Source organism: Rhinopithecus roxellana, chromosome 16, assembly GCF_007565055.1.
Source record: "Rhinopithecus roxellana isolate Shanxi Qingling chromosome 16, ASM756505v1, whole genome shotgun sequence".
NCBI classification, from domain to species: domain Eukaryota; kingdom Metazoa; phylum Chordata; class Mammalia; order Primates; family Cercopithecidae; genus Rhinopithecus; species Rhinopithecus roxellana.
In genome coordinates this window covers 89,252,112-89,274,293 of record NC_044564.1, presented here as the reverse complement: position 1 = coordinate 89,274,293, position 22,182 = coordinate 89,252,112, and the positions used below count along the sequence as shown (strand labels likewise).

At 39.6% G+C, this 22,182-nt stretch overlaps 1 protein-coding gene and 1 pseudogene across 1 annotated transcript in view; one reads left to right on the top strand and one right to left on the bottom strand.

The window, feature by feature from the left end:
• Window positions 1–22,182, bottom strand: part of MFSD14B (major facilitator superfamily domain containing 14B) — a 77,360-nt gene that overhangs the window by 10,793 nt on the left and 44,385 nt on the right. Inside the window, exons 3-7 of the mRNA XM_030919157.1 lie at window positions 19,152–19,214; window positions 9,944–10,071; window positions 7,384–7,498; window positions 3,340–3,558; window positions 1,517–1,630 (exon numbers count right to left, since the gene is read on the bottom strand). Of these exons, the coding sequence (XP_030775017.1) occupies window positions 1,517–1,630; window positions 3,340–3,558; window positions 7,384–7,498; window positions 9,944–10,071; window positions 19,152–19,214 (639 nt within the window). The remainder of the gene's footprint in view (window positions 1–1,516; window positions 1,631–3,339; window positions 3,559–7,383; window positions 7,499–9,943; window positions 10,072–19,151; window positions 19,215–22,182) is intronic.
• Window positions 13,264–15,869, top strand: LOC104671610 (annotated as a pseudogene).

Below are 22,182 nucleotides of genomic sequence, written 5' to 3'. Positions count from 1 at the left end.
TGAAATCAGTAAAAGAGCACAGGATGCAATGGAAAGGCAGTTTAGGTCTGAGCAATCCCAGAGAGCTGAAGAACGGTCAGAAAGGGGAAGTTTGTGGTTTTCTTTTTTTTAATTGCCTTAAGTCAATTATCTGTTTTGGGGGACAAAATGTGGTATAAATTTTTTTAAAGTGTAAAAGACTCTAGAGAAGGAAGATTTTGATTAATGCTTTTGAGCCCCTCTGAAGTCCACAGCAGCAGTTGAGCCATGACCTACTGAAGATGCCTCAGCAAGCTGGCTTCAGTCAGACCTGGAACAAGGGCATGTCTGAAATAAGTTCTATCTGTTAAATTTAATATTATTAAAGATTTAAAACATTACAGTATATCAATGTTACAGCAGCTTTATGCACAACTGTCAGAACTTGGAAGCAAGTAAGGGGTCATTCAGTGGGTGAAAACTGGCAAATCCAAACAAATGCCAAAAACAAAATGAGCTATCAAGCCACGAAAGAACATTAAATGCATATTATTAATTGAAAGAAACCAATCTAAAAAGGCTACATACTGAATGAAAAAGGCAAAACTATGGAGACAATAAAGAGATCAGTGGTTGCCAGGGGTTGGTGCTGGAGGGAGAGATGAACAGGCATAGCCCAAGGGATTTTTGCAGTGAAAATTCACTGTGTTGATACTGTAGGGCTGGATACATGTTATCATGTCATCACACATTTGTCCAAACCCATAGAATGTACAACACTAAGCATGAACCCTAATGTAAACTGTGGACTTTATGTTAAGATAATTTGTCAATGTAGATTCATCAGTTGTAAAAATTTCCCCACCCTGGTGGGAGATGTTGATAGTGGAGGAGGCTATGCATGTGTGGGGATAAGGGATATATGGGAAATCTCCATATTTTACTCTCAATTTTGCTGTGAACCTAAAACTGTTGTAGAAAAATAGTCTATTAAAAAAAAAAAAAAAAAAAAAACCACCCGGGCATGGTGGCTCATGCCTGTAATCCTAGCACTTTGGGAGGCTGAGGCAGGTGGATCACTTGAGGTCAGGAGTTCGAGACCAGCCTGGCCAATATGGTGAAACCCTGTCTCTACTAAAAATACAAAAATTAGCTAGGCATGGTGGTGCATGCCTGTAATCCCAGCTACTCAGGAGGCTGAGACAGGAGAATCGCTTGAACTCGGAAGGTGGAGGTTACAGTGAGCCAAGATCGTGCCATTGGACTCCAGCCTGGGGGACAAGAGCAAAACTGTCTCAAAAAAAAAAAAAAAAAAAAAAAATTATGTTTCTGCTAATTCTGATTCTCAAGAAAAAAAATTTTCCATAGTAATTATCTTACCATAAATCACTGCATTAAAGGTGCCCTGTTTAGTAATTATATGCCAGCACCTACATTTATAACTAGAAGCAAGTTCACATGTTTTTTCCTCTGCAGTGGCTTCCTCAAAATATCTTTAGACAAATCTCCATCTTTGATTTTCCTGGTATTGAAAGGCTACTAGCCACTCACTACTCACCTGCCTAAGATAGAGAAAAAAACTTGAATACTGTCCAGCTTCAGGAAGGTATGAAAGAAACACGGTGATGCAGATTAGTAAGACAGTAGAATCTTTTCCAACTTTCTTCAACGACTGAGAATAAGCAGAAAGAACACACTTAAAATGCCAATACCCATTTATGTTGCCAATGTTCTGGGACATTAGCTTCATTATTTTGATCTATTAAGATGAATAACAAAAGTCAAATGGTTAATAAAAGGAAGTTCTATCACCATCTTTCTCAGAAAGTTACAAGTCTTAATTTCAGAGGTATGTATTTCAAATCGTATAGCTAAAAACAAGGAGAAAAAAAAAACCCACAAACACACTTATTCATTTTGTTAACACACTGTTTAAAATCCCTGAACATCTAGATCCTGAACTTCCTATAAACAAAACCTGGAAATACATTCCTACAGAACCTTTTAAGAAAATCACTTCTCTCGATTCATAATGTAACTTCTTTAAAGTCATATTCAGTACAGAGGTTTCCATATATGTAAAGTCACTCTATTCTTCAAAGTGTTCATGTTCAATTTATCTGTATATCTGGTAGATAGATAAGTATGCTCCAGCCATAGGGTCAAACTGGTAAGAACTTGTTGAATGTTACAACCTTGTTGAAAAATCCTTCTTACAGACATAGGATTGTTGAATAGAACCAAATGGTAAGTTAATACCAAAGGAATGGAAAGTGCTGCAGAGTTTCTAGGTCATCAGACCATAGCTTTTATGTAATTAATAGCAAAAGCAGCTAATGTTTGTTGAGACTTTACTGGGCAACAGACGCTAGGCTAGTTAATTTACACACATTAACAGTAATCCTCACAATTGTCCTGAAAAGTAAGCCACAGTAGCTCTACTTCACAGAGGAGCTTTGATGTGTAACTTGATCACTACAAAAGAAGGTGGGAAGCCTAACTGGCTGGCTCCCAACTCCACTACTGGCTTCCTTCTCTAAATATTTCTTTTGGTGTCTGACATTGTGACAGTAATAGAACAGGCAGGATCCCTAGGTCATGCCCTCGGTGTATTTTAGAAAAAGTAATTTTTAACTAATTAAATGAATTTTTCTGAAAGGTAAACTTGGGGGACAAAAAGTGAAAACCAAACCGCTGGTTCTTTTTTTTGTGTACAAATTTTTTTTTTCCCCAAGAACGATTTCAAACCAGGTAGGGTAGAGAGAAGGTGAGACATAAGATACTTTTTCCAGCTGTGTGACACATCACCTTCCCATGCCAAAAAAAAAGAAAGGGGTGGAGAAGGAGAGGAGAGGGAGGGAAGGAGGGAGAAAAGGAGGGAGGGAGGGAGAGAGGCAGGGAGGGAGGCAGGGAGGGAGAGAGGGAGAGATGGAGGGAGAGACATATTATAGAAAACAATACTCAATCTGTAACATATAAATTAAACATCTCTGGTCAAAATTAAAATAACTCATTCAAACCAAAGGCATTTATCCTTTTTGAGTTAAAATGAGTGAAAATGACCACTTCAAATGACCACTTTCACTTACTTTGTTTAAAAAGGATGAAAACAACCATGCAAAAAGAAACTTTCTTCCCAAATTCTCATCAAGAATTAACTAGACATTTTCTCTCTCTTCCCTTATGACATGCTTAAGTACCAATTCTATGTTTCTTGATACAAAGACTAAATCCCTTACTTGCAATTAATTTTGTTTTTCTATTTTTACTAAAGAAATAATTCAACAACTGCTAGGATCCTTGAGGTTGCACATACATACTTTCATTTGCTTGGCTTAGAAAGACATTCAGGAAAGTAAATATTTCCATATTTTTATTTACCGCAAAAGGGTCTGCTTGTTTCCAGGAAATCTGAGCTCCCCAGGAAACCGGTCTCATTTTCTCAGGCAGAGATTCTGGAACAGCCACTAAGATGAAGCAGATGTCCAGAAGAGCCACCACTGTAGCCACCAGCACAACGAGGCTGTCTCCGTAACTGGCAGAAAGATACGCTCCAATGGCTGGGCTGCTGACAAGACTAGCCGCAAAGGTGGCTGAGACCTGTGGGAAAGCACACTCTCAGCCAGGGTCCCACAGGTGAACACCTGTGGGGAAAGCATATCCTTACCCAGGTCCTGCCTGCTGCAGGTGCACACCTTCAGGAAAGCACACTCAACCAGGCTCCCACAGGTGCATACCTGCAGCCATGCTTCCCTGGCTTTAAGTAAGACAAAAGAAATGTGTTGCATATAAACTTTGAGAATGAAAAAGAATTAAAGGGATTTAAGAATGTATTCACAAATTATTAACTAACTGGAGATACCCTGCAGAGCTACAAGAGTAAAAAAGGATTATCTTATTAGAAATAAACATTTTAAAACCTTTCCCACAAATAAAACATTAGCTCTTTGGTCTTCTTTAACTGGGCACCGGGGATGTGAGACGGTGTGAAAAGAATTCCTGTAGAGCTGACGATAAAACCTACGAACTACTCAGGGACTGTGCTTGATTTAATCTTCTAAAAACACTGCACCATTTGAACATTTTATCATGTGGTGGTCATTTCATTAGCACTGCCGGGGGTCGGCGGGAACCATCTGCTATTCTTAGAAAAAAAACTATTAACAACAAATAATTTGTTGAGGTGGAAGTTGAAGCTTTCTGACTAGACAGCTGTCGATTTGTCTCTCTGTCACCACCTGACCCTGTCTAGTAGAGAGACCACAGAACCAGCTAAGCACACCCACAACCTGAAGCCACAGTGAAGCCCTTCACACTGCATTTCTGTAAGCATGTGGAATGCCCATTTTATTTAGAACACAATCTGAATGGTCAGATGCTTATTGGGCAAACTCCAAATTATAACCACACTAAATGTCAAATGCGTATCTCTAAGTTAGCTTTTTAAACTTCTAATGGATTTTATTAAAAATCACAAAAATTCTGGCAATAAAAAAATTTTTTATCCATCATCTCCCAACTGAATTAAAAAACACTATATCTGAAATTAGTATTATACTAAAAGTACTATAAAAGCTAAAAATAAGTATATTTGAAGGGGAAAAAAGAATGTGGAAAATTCCAATTTGGGGAGTAAGAATCCTTCATTCAATATTTACTGAGTATCTACTATGTACCAGACGAAGAAGACAAAGCTCTTGCCCTCAGTTTTTCCCGCTTTATTCAAGAATATCAGGGCGACCAAATAAGTGCATTATAAACTGCAACGACATGCAAAGTTATGGGAACATTCCTACACTCTTCTCAGGTGTTAAGGCAGCACTGCTGCAGCATCTTCAGGTGTTAAAGGGTCTATGGCCTCATGAAACTCTGCAAAATGTGTCTATCTTAAAGCCTAAAGTAGCCTACTTGCTTAGTTTTTTTTTTTAATCTAAACTCCTCTTTCATTTAACATTCAATACAACTCTGATGAATAAATCTAAAGAATGATTTCACCACAACAAACTCTTAGTGTTAACTCACTTATTAATTTGACTAATCATTGCTGTAGCCCTGAAAGAATTACTACTTTCTTGGTTTACTGAAGAAGTTTGAGTAAGGAAGTTGCACATATTTTTATATTGTTCTTTAATGGGTCTCAAAATGCTCCTTAGAACTTGATTGACACATTCTGTAATTAATTGGCAATAAATTCTCCTATATCTGTAAGATAGGTAGACTGCAATCCAGGCAGCCTTCCATGCTGAGTCGCTTATGCTGGCTGGGAGCACACTTCAGCTGAGAGCTGTCTCAGTCTGGATGTGCATGCTCACTGATTTCTCTCAGTGCCCCATGAGTAGACATTAATCCTAACTGCCATTATACAATGAGGAGCTAACTGGAGAGGCTAATGAAGTCACAGGCACTTCTGGTTAGAACTCTCTTAAATCTTTCCTAAAAGCACTACTGCTCAGTACAACAGCTGTGTGAATGGTTTCCCAGCTGAAAGGGAGGAACAAAAATCTAATAATATTGCAGAAAAATGAGGACCTCAACAGGTATTTGGCATGCTGTAGAAGAAAGCTGTCCCTCACCGCTCTGTTGGCCAAGCCTTAAGGGCACATGTTGAACATGAACAACCTGACTTCTTTTTTCTTTTTTTTTGGCGGGGCGGCAACTTTTGGAGTTTGGGGGGTTGGAATTTTTTTTTTTTCTGAGGCGGGTCTGACTGTTGCCAGCCTGGAGGGCAGTGGCGCAATCTTGGCTCACTGCAACCTCGCCTCCCGGGTTCATGCAATCCTCCTGCCTCAGCCTCCCAAGTAGCTGGGATTACAGGCGCACACCACCACGCTCGGCTAATTTTTGTATTTTTAGTAGAAACGGGGTTTCACCATGTTGGCCAGGATGGTCTCGATTTCTTGACCTTGTGATCTGCCCCCGCCTCAGCCTCCCAAAGTCCTGAGATTACAGGCGTGAGCCACCACACCCGGCCTATTTCTGTTCTGGGTGTTCCTGAGTGAGCTCCAAATCTTGCCTTATTTGAAGCTTTCCTATCACCTTCTATCTCTGTCCTCCTCCATCACGACTCTGGAGAAGCCCCTTTTAAGGGCATGGCATGACAGGGACATTCAGGAGTGGAAGGAAGAAGCAAGGAGAGAGAGGGAAGGTAGACGAGCCAGAGAGAAGTGGGGTTGAAAGAGCAGTTTTCAAACTACTGATGTCTAAAGTCAACAAAGTAAAAACTGTTGTGTTCTGTGGAACGGTAGTAACTCATTTATATGCCCATCATTGATTCAGGAAGTTATTCATTCAGTCAGCAATGAATGAGAACTTACTCTACTCCAGGAAGCAGATTTAAAACACCCAGGAAAAGGAGATAAATAACCTAAGTTTCTGGCATTCAATCTCTCTCCAGCCTATTCCCCACAACCTAGCCAGATCATCTTTCTTCTTCCACTTTCTTATTCTGAATGTTTTCAAATACAGAGGAAGATGGGAGAAGGGTACAAAGCATACTTCCATGTCTCACAGGTTCAGGCTTGGAACACATACCCACCCATGCACATCCACATGCTATGCTATCTTTTCCCCGAACCATCTGAAAATAACTGGCAGAGTCCTGACACTGATGTAAAACACTTCAGCTATCTTCTAACAAGTCTTTCTTCTACATAACCATAATGCCATTACCATGCCTGAGAAAATTAGAAACACTGGTGTGAAATTATCAGAAAAAAGGTCTCCTATAACTTTTGTTATTCAGCAACTATGTATTTGATGAATGAGTGAACGAAGTCCTTTTCTACATACCATGTCCCAAATGTATGTCCAAAACACACAACCACCAATAGAGTTAACAATGGATTAATGTTGCTGAGGTTCAGCACCTCTCCAATTAAAATTAGGTGCACAAAGACTCCTGCACCTTGACTGCTTAACACTCCTCAGGATCAGATAACAAGAAACGAATCAGAATAATTTTTTTAAAAATTCAAATGTTCAATTGTAATCCCCATTGTTGAGGATGGGGCCTGGTAGGAGGTGACTGGATCATGGGAGCAGTTTCTCATGAATGGTTTAGCACCACCTTCCTTGGTTGTAATAGTGAGTGAATTCTTTGAGATCTGGTCGTTTAAAAGTGTGTAGCACCTCCCTCTTCGCTCTCTCTTCCTCCTGCTCCAGTCATGTGAAGATGCCTGCTCCAGCTCTGCCTTCCATCATGAGTAAAAGCTTCCTGAGGCCTCCCCAGAAGCAGAAGCCTCTATGCTTCCTTTATAGCCTGCAGAACTGTGAGACAATTAAACCACTTTTCTTTATAAATTACCCAGTCTCAGATATTTCTTTATAGCAGTGCAGGAAAGGACTAATAAACTCACTTTCCAGTAAATTTCTAATACAATGTTAATTACTATTCTGGTTAAAAAAATATATAGTCTATTATCTTACCCATCCATAAGCTGTACTTCGCTCGTGCTCCTGAGTGACATCAGCTACGTAGGCAAATATAACAGAGAATGTGACCGAGAAGACTCCAGACACAGAAATCATTGCAAAATACCACCTATAAAAAGATTATTTTAATGACCCAAGAGAAAGGGAGTATATGTACACCTTTATTACCTGAGCCAAAGACATCATGTAAAGATTACACATAAAGAAATACGTATACTTGTATATGTATGTATACTTAAATATACCAAAACAAATTTAAGACAGGAAGAAGTAGAAACATACTAATTTCATCATTGTTCAAAGGGGGTCAGTACATGCCCCCTAAAAAAACAAAAGAAGAGGAAAAACGGAAAGAATAAAGGGATTAGGTAAAAGTTGTATTTTTAAAGGTAGCCGACAGAAAAAAAACCTTCTCAAATATGCTAGCTATAAGTAAGAAAAAGACATACAACAAATGATTTGAAGATCTACATAAAAGCAGAAATCATAATGAAAAATATTATATTAGTGTAATTAAGACCAAAAATTTCTATCATGTGATAGATAGATGCTTTTTTAAAATTAACAAAGAAAAATCTTACAGAACAAAAAGTGGGGTTTACTTCAGGATAGACAAATATTTAATATTTTAAAATCTATAATATAATTATTCATTTTAGTAGCTCTAAAGAGAAAAGGGGATCACGGATCACGAGGTCAGGAGATCGAGACCATCCTGGCTAACACGGTGAAACCCTGTCTCTACTAAAAATACAAAAAATTAGCCAGGAGTGGTGGCAGGCGCCTGTAGTCCCAGCTACTCAGGAGGCTGAGGCAGGAGAATGGCGTGAACCCAGGAGGCAGAGCTTGCCAGTGAGCCGAGATTGCACCACTGCACTCCAGCCTGGGCAACAGAGCGAGACTCCATCTCAAAAAAATAAAACAAAACAAAAAAAAACACACAAGAGAAAAGGCAAATAATATCCATTAATGCTACAAAGTCATCAAAATCTGACATGTACTCTTCATGTTTTTTAAAAATCTGTGGATACAATAGGAATATTTTTCAGTCCAAAAACTAGCTTAACACCTAATGACGAAATACTACAATACTCCCTTTTTATATATATAAAGAAAATAAGCCCAAAATCATCACTTTGATTTACTAATATTCATTAGTGAAAGCAATTAGCAAAAGCAGTGAGCAGTATGAAAACTGGAAGGAAAGAGATAAAATTACAGATGATATTAACATACCTAGAAAACCAAGCAATTAGAAGAGCTCATGTTGCAGCAGAACAAAAAGGGTAAAATTTATAGGAACAAAACTTAACAAGAAATGTACAAGATCTAAGAAAAAATTTTAAGCTAAAAAAAGGACATTAAAAAGTCCCAACTCATTGGAAAAGCATGACATCTTGGACATAAAGACTCAATACCAAAAAATTCATCAACTCATAGAAAATAAAATGATTATGGGTACCCAATAAATTTAGAATGTGATAGATGTTAGCATAAAATTCCTACCAAATAATCAAATGAAAATATTTTCACACGAGCCCCCCCCCAAAAAAATATATTAATAGGATTAAAAACCAAAACAAAACTACCATATGTGTGTTCTTCACATAAGAAAGAGCATCTCTGCAATAGGAATACACACCAAAATACCATCTTCTGTTATCCAAAAAAAACAACTAAGTTACAGCTCACATGCAAATTCTGACCCACCTTTGGTAACTAAATGGGCTTTGGTCACATGCTAAATACTCTCCTGATTTATACAAAAGAAAAAAAAGGGGGCTGGGCACAGTGGCTCATGCCTGTAATCCCAGCACTTTGGAAGGCCGAGGCAGGTAACCAGGAGTCAGGAGTTCAAGGGAAGTCTCACTAATATAGTGAGACCCCGTCCCTACTAAAAATACAAAAATTAGCCATCTGTAGTCCCAGCTACTCAGGAGGCTGAGGCAGAAGAATTGCTTGAACCTGGGAGGCAGAGGTTGCAGTGAGCCGAGATCATGCCACTGCACTCCAGCCTGGTCCACAGGGGAAGACACTCCATCTCAAAAAAAAGAAGGAAAAAAAAAGAACTCAAATTCACGTTATGATTTAAAATAGGCTATCAGCCTCACGATAGTATATTTTAAAGTGACTCCCGCCTATTATGATATAAACTATGTTTATGTCAGTGCCCCATAGCGATGAGCTGACAAATGTATTTACAAAGTCCACTAAAAGCCACAGTGATGAAGACGGGATTGTTAGCCCATTGCCAGGGTTAAACTCCCATACCTGACATCATAGCAACATCAGCTGCCTGAAGAGGCATCTTTTATTTCTATTTCTTCACCTAAATAACTTACCTCAGACTTAATTCTAGAATGTCTTCACTTCCCCATTTACAAAATGGATATAATGACAACTGTCCAAACTGGCTTTCAGTATTACCAGAGAAATCAAATGAAAACACAAGTACAACTGCTTTGTAATAGTTAAGAAGTGCTCTGCAAATATAAGTATAATTTACATGTGACTCAAAACAGGCAGTCAGGAGATGAAGGACCAAGTCACTCACCATGGGCTGATCCTCATCAGCGGGATTGGGAAGCAGGTGAAGAATACAGTGCCGAGAAGAAAGGGCTTCCTCCCCCACACATCAGACAGGGCACCTATGAGTGGGGCACTCAAAAAAGAGAGCAGACCCTGGAGAAGAAACAGAAGAAAAGGTTAGTTTTGTAATTTGATCCCTCAACTACCTGTAATTCATATTTTCTAAATGCATTAGCTCTAATTCATTGTACTGGCCCCAAAACAGAATAATAATTTGAAACATTAAATACAAACTAATATTTAAAAAATAAAATTAGGCCTGGCATGGTGGCTCACACCTATAATCCCAGCACTTTGGAAGGCCGAGGCAGGTGGATCACTTGAGGTCAGGAGTTCAAGACCAGTCTGGCCAACATGGTGAAACCCAGTCTCTACTAAAAATACAAAATTACAAAAAATTAGCTGGTCTTGGTGGCAGGCACCTGTAATCCCAGCTACTCAGGAGGTTGAGGCAGGAGAATCACTTGAACCCAAGAGGCAGAGGTTGCAGTGAACCAAGATCACACCTTTGCACTCTAGGCTGGACAACAAGAGCAAAACTCTTGTCTAATTAAAATAAAATATAAAATAAAATAAAATTCTAACCAAAAATGTAAATGTTCTATCAGAAAGGGAAGGAAGAAGTAAAGAAGATTGTTTTCCAGAAGGAATCAGAAAAGAGAGATGACATTATATATATATATATATACACACACACACACACACATACATACACCCACATTTGGCCCTTAAGATGAACACACACCAAGCATATGGGAAGAAGCTAGAAATTTAAATCACTTTAATAAATATATATGGCATATCAATTCTGCACAAACTCTGCATTAACTGGTACAATGGCACCCAAATGAATGTATACCATATACTATCCCCAGGGCCTCACAGGGATAAAGAAGAGGAGTGTACATATGTTTAATGTTCAAAAGAAAACGAGATTCTTTGTCAACTTTGTCAATCAAAGTAAAGTTCTCTCTGCCTGATGAGTTTAGGAAGAAGGAGATAATTCAACTTGAACAACAACTACAGTTGAAACTAAGGGGAAGAGTGTGAGACACAGGTAACACCACACAGAAGCAAAGGAAGTCAAGGAACTCACATTCACTGCTTGCCCACTATTTGCCAGTCACTCTGTTGGCTGGCCACCTTCATTTCAATGCTACAGATAAGCAGCAGAGTGGGGAGAGCAGGGATGGACAAGAGTAGAAAAATGCTGATGAATAATGAAATAGGTGATGAGTACACAGGTATTCATTACACGATTCTTTTGTGTATCTGAATTTCCATGATACATTTAAAAAATTCCTCAGCACATCACATAAATAGGACACTCCAAAACCTGGCTCCTGACACACATCCTATGCTGTGGCTCCATGCAATACTTCCAGTTTTCTGGACATACAATGTTCCTGTGTGCCAATGGGCCTTTGCACGGGCCTTTGCATGCATGTCCATCCCACACTTGGAGCCTGGAAACTGCTAGTGATTCTTCCCAACCCTGGGAGAGAAGCACCTCCTCTCCTCTAGTCTCTTAGTTCTTCTATTATGATTTCAACACTCCATTAAATCACTTGTTATTTGTCTATCTTCTCTACTGGATTCAAAATTGAGATTAAGGTCAGAAGGATGAGGTTTCTTCTTATCTTTGTACCCGGGGTGCCTATCGCAGGGCCTGGTAAACACCGGTTTTCAAATACATTTGGTGAATTGAATAGAACTTTTCAGAGAAAATCAACTCACAGAAGTCTCCAAGTTCACATAGCTCAAAAGAAAAAAGAACAGATTCCAATACCCTATCAGCCACCCACTGATTAACCCAGGACAGCAGACAAACTGACAAGCGGAAGGGTTCCAAGTGAAGCAGCTTCTTTGGGGAGATACCCAAGGTTCATCATCTGGCACCAAGAAGAATAAGGACATGGGCACACATGGGTGGGTGAAGGAGGGGAAAGTTTAATAGGCAAATGAAAGAAGAGAGCTTCCTCGTACAAAAGAAGGATTAATACTTTATATAAAAGCAGCTGTGGGTAAGTTGAGCTTCAGGCACAGCTAGATGGACACAGGGAAGGAGTTGTTCATGTGGTGTCATCTGGGTTCTCGCACCAATTCTTAGTAAGGTGTCTCAACACAGTAAGCAGGACAGTTTTTGCAATCCTAGGCTTACTACAAGTTAAGTAACCCCAGTAGACTGAGAAAACCTCAACAGCTCTAGCAGGAAATTCCTCTGGAGAAATATCACTGATCTAGTTTGGATCATTTGCCCATTGTCCATGTATCTAGTTTAAATCACTACACAGCCAACCCTCTGTATATGCAGGCTCCATATCTGTAGATTCATCCAATCATGGATGAAAAATATTTGGAAGAAAACAATTAAAAATAAGAATACAACAATAAAAAATACAAATTAAAAAAATACAGTGTAACAACTATTTACATAGTATTAGGTATTATAAGTGATCTAGAGATGAATTGTAGTATAAGAAGACTGAGAATGAGTGGCCTAACAGGTAGAAAGAAAACTATGCTAGGCCAAGTGAAGAAAGCAAGTAAAGAAAGTCTTTTAAGAATGAAAAAGGGGCCGGGCGCGGTGGCTCACGCCTGTAATCCCACCACTCTGGGAGGCCAAGGTGGGCGGATCACCTGGCCAGGAGTTCAAGACCAGCCTGGCCATGGTGAAACCGTGTCTCTACTAAAAATACAAAAAATTTGCCAGGCATGCTGGTGGGCGCCTGTAGTCCCAGCTACTCGGGAGGCTGAGGCAGGAGAATCGCTTGAACCCAGGAGGCAGAGGTTGCAGTGAGCTGAGATCGCACCATTGCACTCCAGCCTGGGCAAGAAGAACGAAACTCTGTCTCAAAAAAAAAAAAAAAAGGAAAAAGAATCAGAATAATTCTGGTAGAAAAGTGAGTGTGGAAGTCTACTTGTAATGAATGTAAGACAGCATGGGAAAGAAAGAAATGGGGCAGTAGACTGAGGAGAAAAGGAAAAGAGGTTTTGTTTTTAAGACTGGAGAAATAGAATGCTTGTATGCTGGTAGGAATAATTTAGAGGGAAAATTTAAAATACTGGGGAAAAAAGGCATAATTGCTGAATTCCTGAGAATGGATGAGAATGTGAAGAAGCTGGCTTTAGCAAGAAACAAGGACAGTTCATCCTTAGAAACAGGAGAGGAGGTAGAGTATATGAGAACAGATACATGTAGGTGGATGGCAGATGTGGTGATGGGAGATGAAATTTCTCTTTGGATTACTTCTATTTATTTAGTGACATAGTTAAAGTCAACAGATGGTGGAAAAGGTATTGCCTCCAGACAGAGTAGCTAAAGAATTAAGTTTTCAAGGGTTGGGGTTTAGCCAACCAAGTGTGACAGAGTAAAAAGAGAGCAAGCTTTATATGCAAAGCAGTAATCATAATGACTGACCACAGAATTTAAGCCAAGAAAGATGAAAGTGAGGATACAGGGTTGGGGTGACAGTGAAAGGCAGGTAGGATGGGTTTTCACTGCTGATATATTGAGCTGTAATACAAAATACAGTAAGCTAGAATGGTAAGGAGGTAGTGGTTGAATACTAGCGTATATAGAGAAACAGTATGTATAATGGTTAGAGTCTGGATGCTGGAAGCAATACTTTTTGGGATAAAATTCTGGTTTGAGCAACTGCATCTGTGAAACAACGGGCAAAGTATTTATCTTTATGTCTCAATTCACTTATCTATGAAAGGGAATAACGAGTACCTATCTCTTAGAACGTTTGCCATTATTAATACTACGTAATGGTTAGAGTTATTATAAGTGAATGGCTAACTTAGGGTGGAGGGAAATAGATCAAGGAACTGAAAGACCACTATTATTGGAAGGATAATCTGTGTGGATATTGAAACAACCAAGAAATAAGACAGGTCTTGGCTGGGCGCGGTGGCTCAAGCCCGTAATCCCAGCACTTTGGGAGGCGAGGCAGGTGGATCACGAGGTCAAGAGTTTGAGACCAGCCTGGCCAACATGGTGAAACTCCATCTCTACTAAAAACACAAAAATTAGCCAGGTGTGGTGGTGTGTGCCTATAATCCCAGCTACTCAGGAGGCTGAGGCAGGAGAATCACTTGAACCCGGACAGTGGGGAGTTGCAGTGAGCTGAGATGGCACCACTGCACTCCAGCCTAGGCAACAGGGTGGGACTCCGTCTCAAAAAAAAAAAAAAAAGACAGGTCTTGAATATTGCTAAAATTTCCTATTCAGCCACTAGTAAGATTATATTGTTGCACATTAGTGGTAAACACAAATTACCTAAATTTGGTCATAATAGTTGTTAAAAACAAAATTTTTAAAGTATTGATTTTAAAACTAAGTTTAATGTAGAATATTTTTTTAGTAAATTTAAAAATTTACCCAAATTGTTATTTCACAATTTTTTCTTTTATATTTGTAGAATATACTTCAACAACAGCAACAAAAGGTTTCTCAACAATCTAGAATTGTTCAGAGTGAGTCTGAAAAGTTATATTAGCAGTTCATAAAGGTCTGTTGTATGTGGCAACGCAATACATTGTTATAAAGCATAATGTATTTATGGAAATAGAAGGTAGTTCTTTCCAAGTTTATGAAAAAAAAAATTTTCAGATTTTTAACTACTTTCCATTTTGAATTCATTGTTTTTGACGTAAGTAAATGTATTTTTACTTTAGGATTCTAATGGCTTTGTGAGGATTATTCCAAACAAAAAAGTGGTAAATTGGGAATTTTATTTAGAAATGTACTTACGCATAAACTCTGTATGTTATTAACACTTTAGTCCTAGTTCTCTGTTTAACTGGAAACAGAAAGTCTGTGAATTATTTCTAGGTTGTGTTTCACTTGTTTATGTATCCACAGTGTTTGTTAAATAATAGAAGTACCCAAATGGGAGGATGTCTCTTGTTCGTCCGGCTAATTTTATATTTTTAGTAGAGACAGGGTTTCTCCATGTTGGTCAGGCTGATCTCAAACTTCCAACCTCAGGTGATCCACCTGCCTCGGCCTCTCAAAGTGCTGGGATTACAGGTGTGAGCCACCGTGCCCGACCCAGTCTGACTTTTTTTTTTTATGCAATGTGTCTTTCTGAACACTGTAGACCAAGCTCCAGAAACTGCACCTGTTTCGGGAAAGGCTATTATTTGTTATTTGTAGTCAGTCCAGGGAGATCCGAGGACCACAGTGGCTGCCAGTGTGGGACTGAGTGAGGGGGCAAGCCCAGAGCGTTCAGCCATGGCTGAGCTGCACACCAGCACCATGGTAGCCATCCCCACCGATACGCCACATGGCCTGGCCTGCGCAGCAAGCTGCCCTGTGCACTGTGTACCGTCTCAAGGGCTGCAGGAAGGCCAAGTTACTGGATGTATGAGAGTACCCCAGGAGCTCCTGAAAGACCTACTGCCAGGACCAGTGCCCCCAGAGATGGAACGTTCAGAGGAGCTCAACAAGGACCCAAACACCTTTAACTCCTCTTATAAGGCATCCAGATTCCTGATTATGCCTTTATGCAAGACTTGGCCAAGATGTATGAGCATCCTCTTGCTCTCACTAGCGCCAACCTCAGCTCCCAGGACAGTTCTCTGAATGTCATGGAGTTACAAGACCTCTGGCCTCAGTTGTCCTTGGTCATTGATGGGGAACTAACTAGGGATAGCCAGATCCCTGAGTGTTGCCTTGGCTCAACTGTGGTTGACTTATCTGTGCATAGAAAGTTAGGCATCATTTGTCCAGGCTGTGCCCTGGAAAGTACTACAGCCTTCCTTCAACAGACGTATGGGCTGCTCCCCTCACGTGCATCCTACTTGTGAAACTCAGGAAGCAGGAAGGCCCATGGCCTGGTGCTGGATACCATGTGTCTGTCCACTGATAATTGCCAAGCCCTCATTTGCAGAGGCCACTGGAGCTCCTGCACTAGTCTGACTTTTTTTTTTTTTTTTTTGAGATGGAGTTTCATTCTTGTTGCCCAGGCTGGACTGCAATGGCGTGATCTCAGTTCACTGCAACCTCCGACTCCCAGGTTCAAGCAATTCTCCTGCCTCAGCCTCCCAAGTAGCTGGGGTTATAGGCATTTGCCACCACGCCTGGCTAATTTTGCATTTTTAGTAGAGACAGCGTTTCTCCATGTTGGTCAGGCTGGTCTCAAACTCCCAACCTCAGGTGATCCGCCCACCTCGGCTTCTCAAAGTGCTGGAATTACAGGCGTGAGCCACCGTACCCGACCTAGCTTGACTTTTTTTTTCCACAATGTGTCTTTCTGAACACTGTAGACCAAGCCCCAGAAGCTGCACCTGTGGGAAAAGCTATATTTATTATTTGTAGTCTCATGTAATATCAGCCAAAGGCTGAAGAGGTTAACAACATTCCTAGGTGGCCTTATTCTAGTAAGTTTTTTTTTTTTTTTAAGTGAAAAGTAATTTAAATAGCAGATTTAGAATCTAATGAGAGCCTCCTCCCTGCTGGGTGGTAGCATTCAAAATGGTTCAGACCAGCTAAAAGTACCAATGCTGTTTAAAAAGTCTCAGGTGACCAAAGGCATGGGTTGGCCTCCTGAAGCTGGAACCACATAGAGCCACGGGCCACTCTCTCCTCTGAACCAGTGGGGCCAGTGGTGTCGAGCACTGTAACTGCTGGTGGGGAGAGCAGTCATTTTCGTCTAACACTGGGACGTCTGCTCAGTTGGTGGGGGTTGTCCAAATTAAAGAATACTGAGAAATAAATCTTCACTATCCTTTCAGTCAGGGACTTTTTTCTTATTTATTTATAAATTAAGTTGTAGTTATACCTATAACACTTTCATCTAAGTCCAGTGTTCTCAGTAGCCTTTTGTCTATTTATGTGTACTAAGTGTTCAACATAATTACTGTTGGGCATTTGAACTTTGCTTTTCTTTAGTAAAAAGACAGACGCTATAAAAAAAAAAAGTACCCAAATGATAAAAAATAAATAAAATGTTGTTTTACATATAAATATCCTCAACTTCTTTCTGAAAACAGGCAAATAATATTAACTTATTAATATTTAATATTATTTATTATATGACTGTTTTGTAAGAGCCATGAAAACAGTGAATTACAATGGCTAAATTCGGCACATTACTAGGGCATAATTTTTTTTTTTTTTTTGAGACGGAGTCTCCCTCTGTCACCCAGGCTAGAGTGCAGTGGCATGATCTCAGCTCACTGCAACCTCCATCTCCCAGGTTCAAGCAATTCTCCTTCCTCAGCCTCCCCAGCAGCTGGGACTACAGGCACCCACCACCACGCCCAGCTAATTCTTTGTATTTTTGGTAGAGACAGCATTTCACTGTGTTAAGCCAGGACGGTTCGATCTCCTGATCTTGTGATCTCTCCGCCTCGGCCTCCCAAAGTGCTGGGATTACAGGTGTGAGCCACCATGCGCGGCCTTGGGAATAATTTTAAGTATGTTGTTCAGTACAAAGTACAATTATGCATAGATTGACATTATCTAAACTGGAAAGCACAAATTAGACTCTATACTCATATGCTTTACTATAACAGACTAAAAAATACTATTATACTTTAAACCCCTATTTAACCCTTTTCCTACTTAGAAAAAACAAGTGCAGTTCACCACCAGCATTCATTTAATTTTACATATACACACTCTTTGAGGCTGAAGCAAAGCTGGTTGATTTTTCAATGTGAAAGTAAAATATAAAAAGTGTTCATAGAGTTATTTCTAAACGGAACATCAGAATAACCTGAATCATCAGAACTGTCTATTTCAAAAAAACTGGATTCATCAAATGAACTTTAAGCCGATAACTGTTCAAGAACAATGTTAACACCACAGGTAGAAGTGCTGCGTTTTCTAGGATTTGACATTTTCAGTGACAGAATGTTACTATAGTTTGTAACTGGAAACACCACTACTGAAAACGGAAGGCAGGCCAGGCGCAGTGGCTCATGCCTGTGATTGCAGGACTGTGGGAGACCAAGGCGAGCAGATCACTTGAGGTCAGCAGTTCAAGACCAGCCTGGCCAACATGGTGAAACCCCATCTCTACTAAAAATACAAAAAATTAGCTAAGCATAGTGGCAGGCACCTGAAATCCCAGCTACTCGGAAGGCTGAGGCAGAAGAATCGCTTGAACCCAGGAGGTGGAGGTTGCAGTGAGCTGAGATCACACCACTGCACGCCAGCCTGGGCAACAGAGCAAGACTCCATCTCAGAAATAAAATTATTTAAAAGAATGAGGAAAGGTCAGGTGCGGTGGCTCATGCCTGTAATCCCAGCACTTTGGGAGGCCAAGGCAGGTGGATCACGAGGTCAAGAGATCAAGACCATCGTGACCAACATGGTGAAATCCTGTCTCTACTAAAAATACAAAAATCAGCTGGGCGTGGTAGCACATGCCTGTAGTCCCAGCTACTCAGGAGGCTGAGGCAGGAGAACTGCTTAAACCCAGGAGGCGGAGGCTGCAGTGAACCAACATGACACCACTGCACTCCAGCCTGGTGACAGAGTGAGACTCCGTCTCCAAAAAAAAAAAAAGAATGAGGAAAAAGAATGCTATCAGTAGAATAATGTCTTTTGTTTCCAAAGTCTATATACTAAAGCAATGCAAAAATAATAATAAAAGCAACATGTTTTGTGGCAAAGTTACCTTGGAGTAAATGCAGTACCGCTGGTGAGTATTCTTGGTGCAAACAGGAAAACGGTTAAAAGCCGTTTTTATATATATCATATTAAAATCGACATAATGAATTAAGACTAATTAAATCAAGGGGTTATTATAAAGCTATGGCCAGTGTATCAGCTGGGCTTCCTTCTTCCTCAGATATACTTATTTTTAATATACCTAAAAAGAAGACGGTAGCAACTGCCCACTTTATTCTGTTGATAGGCAGAGAAGTTAAAAGTTACATAATTAAACCCTTTATAACCTGTTGTGTACACAATAATAAAAATGAAGTTAGGCCTATAGAGTATTCACACTGCTATTTGCCAGTAAACCATTCTATGCCTTATGTGTTTGTGTTGTATTTTAAAGTGACTTTTAATAACCCAGCTAAAAAATTAGATTTCAGTTCCCAGAACAAACAGTATTTGTTTCCCAAAGTCCCACTAAAATGTCCAGAATTAAACTACCAAGGATTCCTGGCTTTGGTTCATTACAAACCACATAAAACTTTTTTCTTACCTTAACACCTTGAATGAGACCATTCATGAGGAATGTGTGTTGAGAAAATGTTTCATGTAGAACCTACAAAAAGCAAACAAACATCAAGACAAATTCAAATTTAAGTTAAAGGAAAAAACGTTCTGTCTCTCTTAATGGCATGCTACATAAATGAGCCCTGCAATGAAAAATTATAAAATATCAATAAAATCCAAAAAAATAAATCAACAAACTGGTACATCCAGACTATCACTGAAAAGAAATGAGCTACCAAGTCACTAAAAAACATGGAGGAACCTCAAATGCACATAGCTAAGTGAAACCAATCTGAAAGGCTACATATCGTATTGTGTAATTCCAAGTAGATGACATTCTGGAAAAGGTACAGCTATGGAAACAATAAAAAGATCAGTGGTGGCCAGGGGTTGTGAAGGAAGGAGGGGTGAACAGTCAGAGCACAGGGGTTTTAGCGCAATGAAAATGCTTTGTATGATACTACGATGGTGGCCACATGCATTATCAAAACTCAGAGTATAGAATACCAAGAGTGAGCCCTAAACTACAGAATTCGGGTGATAACAGTATGTCAGTGTAAGTTCATCAAATAAAACAAATATACCCCTTTAGAAAGGAATGTCCATAGTTAAAAAAAAAAGGCTATGCGTATGTAGGGGAAGGGATACAGGGGAAATCTCTGAACCTTCCTCTCAATTTTGCTGTGAACCTTAAATGACTCTTTAAAAAATTCAGTCTTTAAAATAAGGAAATTAAAATCTACTCACAAATTATTTCCAACCTTTTCTCTAACAACATTAAGGTTTAGAAAAAGTTTGTCATCTCAGCTACTGACATTTGAACTCTACCTGCATGTACTGAAGAAAAAGAAAAGCAAATGAAGGACACCAAATATTTCAAGTGAAATACCAAAGTTCCCAGAAAAATCTTCCAAAAATAATAAATTTAAGTCAGAGACACAGAAATTTTCTTTAAAGAATAATATAAAGACTAGAACTGTTGAATAACTTGATTTGTCACACACATCACAAAAATATGGTAAAATGCAAAACAAAAAAAGTGTATTTAAAAAAAACGCTTATCGGATCATGTCGATTTTTTTTTTGGAGATGGAGTCTCACTGTCGCCCAGGCTGGAGTGCAGTGGTGCGATCTCAGCTCACTGCAACCTCTGCCTCTCAGGTTCAAGCGATTCTCCTGCCTCATCCTCCCGAGTAGCTGGGACTACAGGCGCCCACCACCACGCCCAGCTAATTTTTGTATTTTTAGTAGAGATGGAGTTTCACCATACTGGCCAGGCTGGTCTTGAACTCCTGACCTTGTGATCCACCCACCTCGGCCTCCCAAAGTGTTGGGATTACAGGCATGAGCTACTACTCCCGGCCTGATCATGTTCATTATTAACCCATTATCTCTCAGTCCCACATTCTCCCTTCTATACTCTGTCAGATCAGAGCTAAGAGACTATGGACATTTCTGACTCCCCTTCCCCACAAGCTTCCTCTTAGTTTCTTTCAGTGGGAAACAGAGGGTGGAGTGAGTGCTGGTCAACACTGCACCAACACCTCTAGGGTTCTCTCATGCTGTCAAAGGAGCAGCAGTGCTGGTCCTTCCCTAATCCCACCTCAAACCTTACCCTCTCAACCTCAGATCACTGCTATAATTCTACATGGAAAATGATGCAAACTTGCATTCCCTTTGTACTTTAGGAATAAGAGACCATCGTTTTAATTTGGCAAAACCGTATCTATGGATGAATGACAGAATATATACTCACTGAGCTACACACTAAACTAGATAGATCTCACGTAATTTCTGACAGTATGGGCCCATTTCAAGCAATCAAGCTACCATGCAGGCAATTCCTCTAAAAATTTTCAATCCATGCTTTTAGAAACTCTTCTACCATTTTCTACCCACCCTCCCCAGCAAAAGGAAACAGTGAAACCTTACTAGAGAAAAAAGTAAAACAAGTCAATAATTTAAAAAGGCTAACCTTCATAAAATAAAGAAGTTGTAAATAAAACAGCTATATTCTACTCAGGCTTTTGATAAAGTTTAAAAACCAAAATAAAGTATGTAAATAATTTAGCTACAAAAGGCAACAAATGTTATCAGAATAAAGTAAGCCTAATAATAAAAGGTGTATTAAATATCTCAGAGATCAAAGCTTTCATTTTTAACATCTCTATATTTAAAAAATCTCAGGCTTAGCCAGGCACAGTGGCATACACCTGTAATCCCAGCTACTGAGGAAGGTGAAGTGGGAGGATTGGCTTGAGCCCAGAAGATCAAGACTGCAGTGAGTTATGACTGCACCACTGCACTCTATCCTGGACAACAGAGCAAGACCTTGTATCTATCGATCGATTGATCGATTTATCTATCGATCTATCTAAATAAATAAATAACTCAAGGAAAATATCCCCTGTAAGTATTCTTGAGATGAACTACAGTAAACATAAAATAAAATGGCATTTGCTTGAAACAAAAAAAAGGAAACATTTTAAAAGAAAAAAATGACATTTGCTTCTCACTTTTAAAACAGTAACTATAAAGTTTTAAGAAATGAACTGTCTTCTAGTACAACAAAGCTTAGAAATATCTACATGTAATAAACATACACAGAGCTGTGTTTCTCCACTTCCACAGATAAAACAGAAAAAAATATGAAATCAAATTTACAGCATTCCTGGAAAGCCAAGAATCATAAGGCGCTTCTGGATGATACAAAACAGATGAGAAAACGCTGACAACAAAACCTGAAAGAGCTGAAGAAAAGTAGCACTTGAAGGTGAAAGAGAAGACCCTGAAGAAGTTCATTTTCCAGAACCCGGAAAGAAACCTCCCGAACCAGAGGAGTAGGAAAAAATAGCCATAAATGAAAGGGTACTAAAAGGTCACAAAGTAAGCTCCCTGGTGTCTTCCTCTCCAGGGACTGTTATTGTGATAACAATCACAAGCACAGTTCTCCGAAAACTGTGGGACTTCTACGTGGGATACTTGCAGAATTGAATGGGATGAGATTCAAAAAGGAC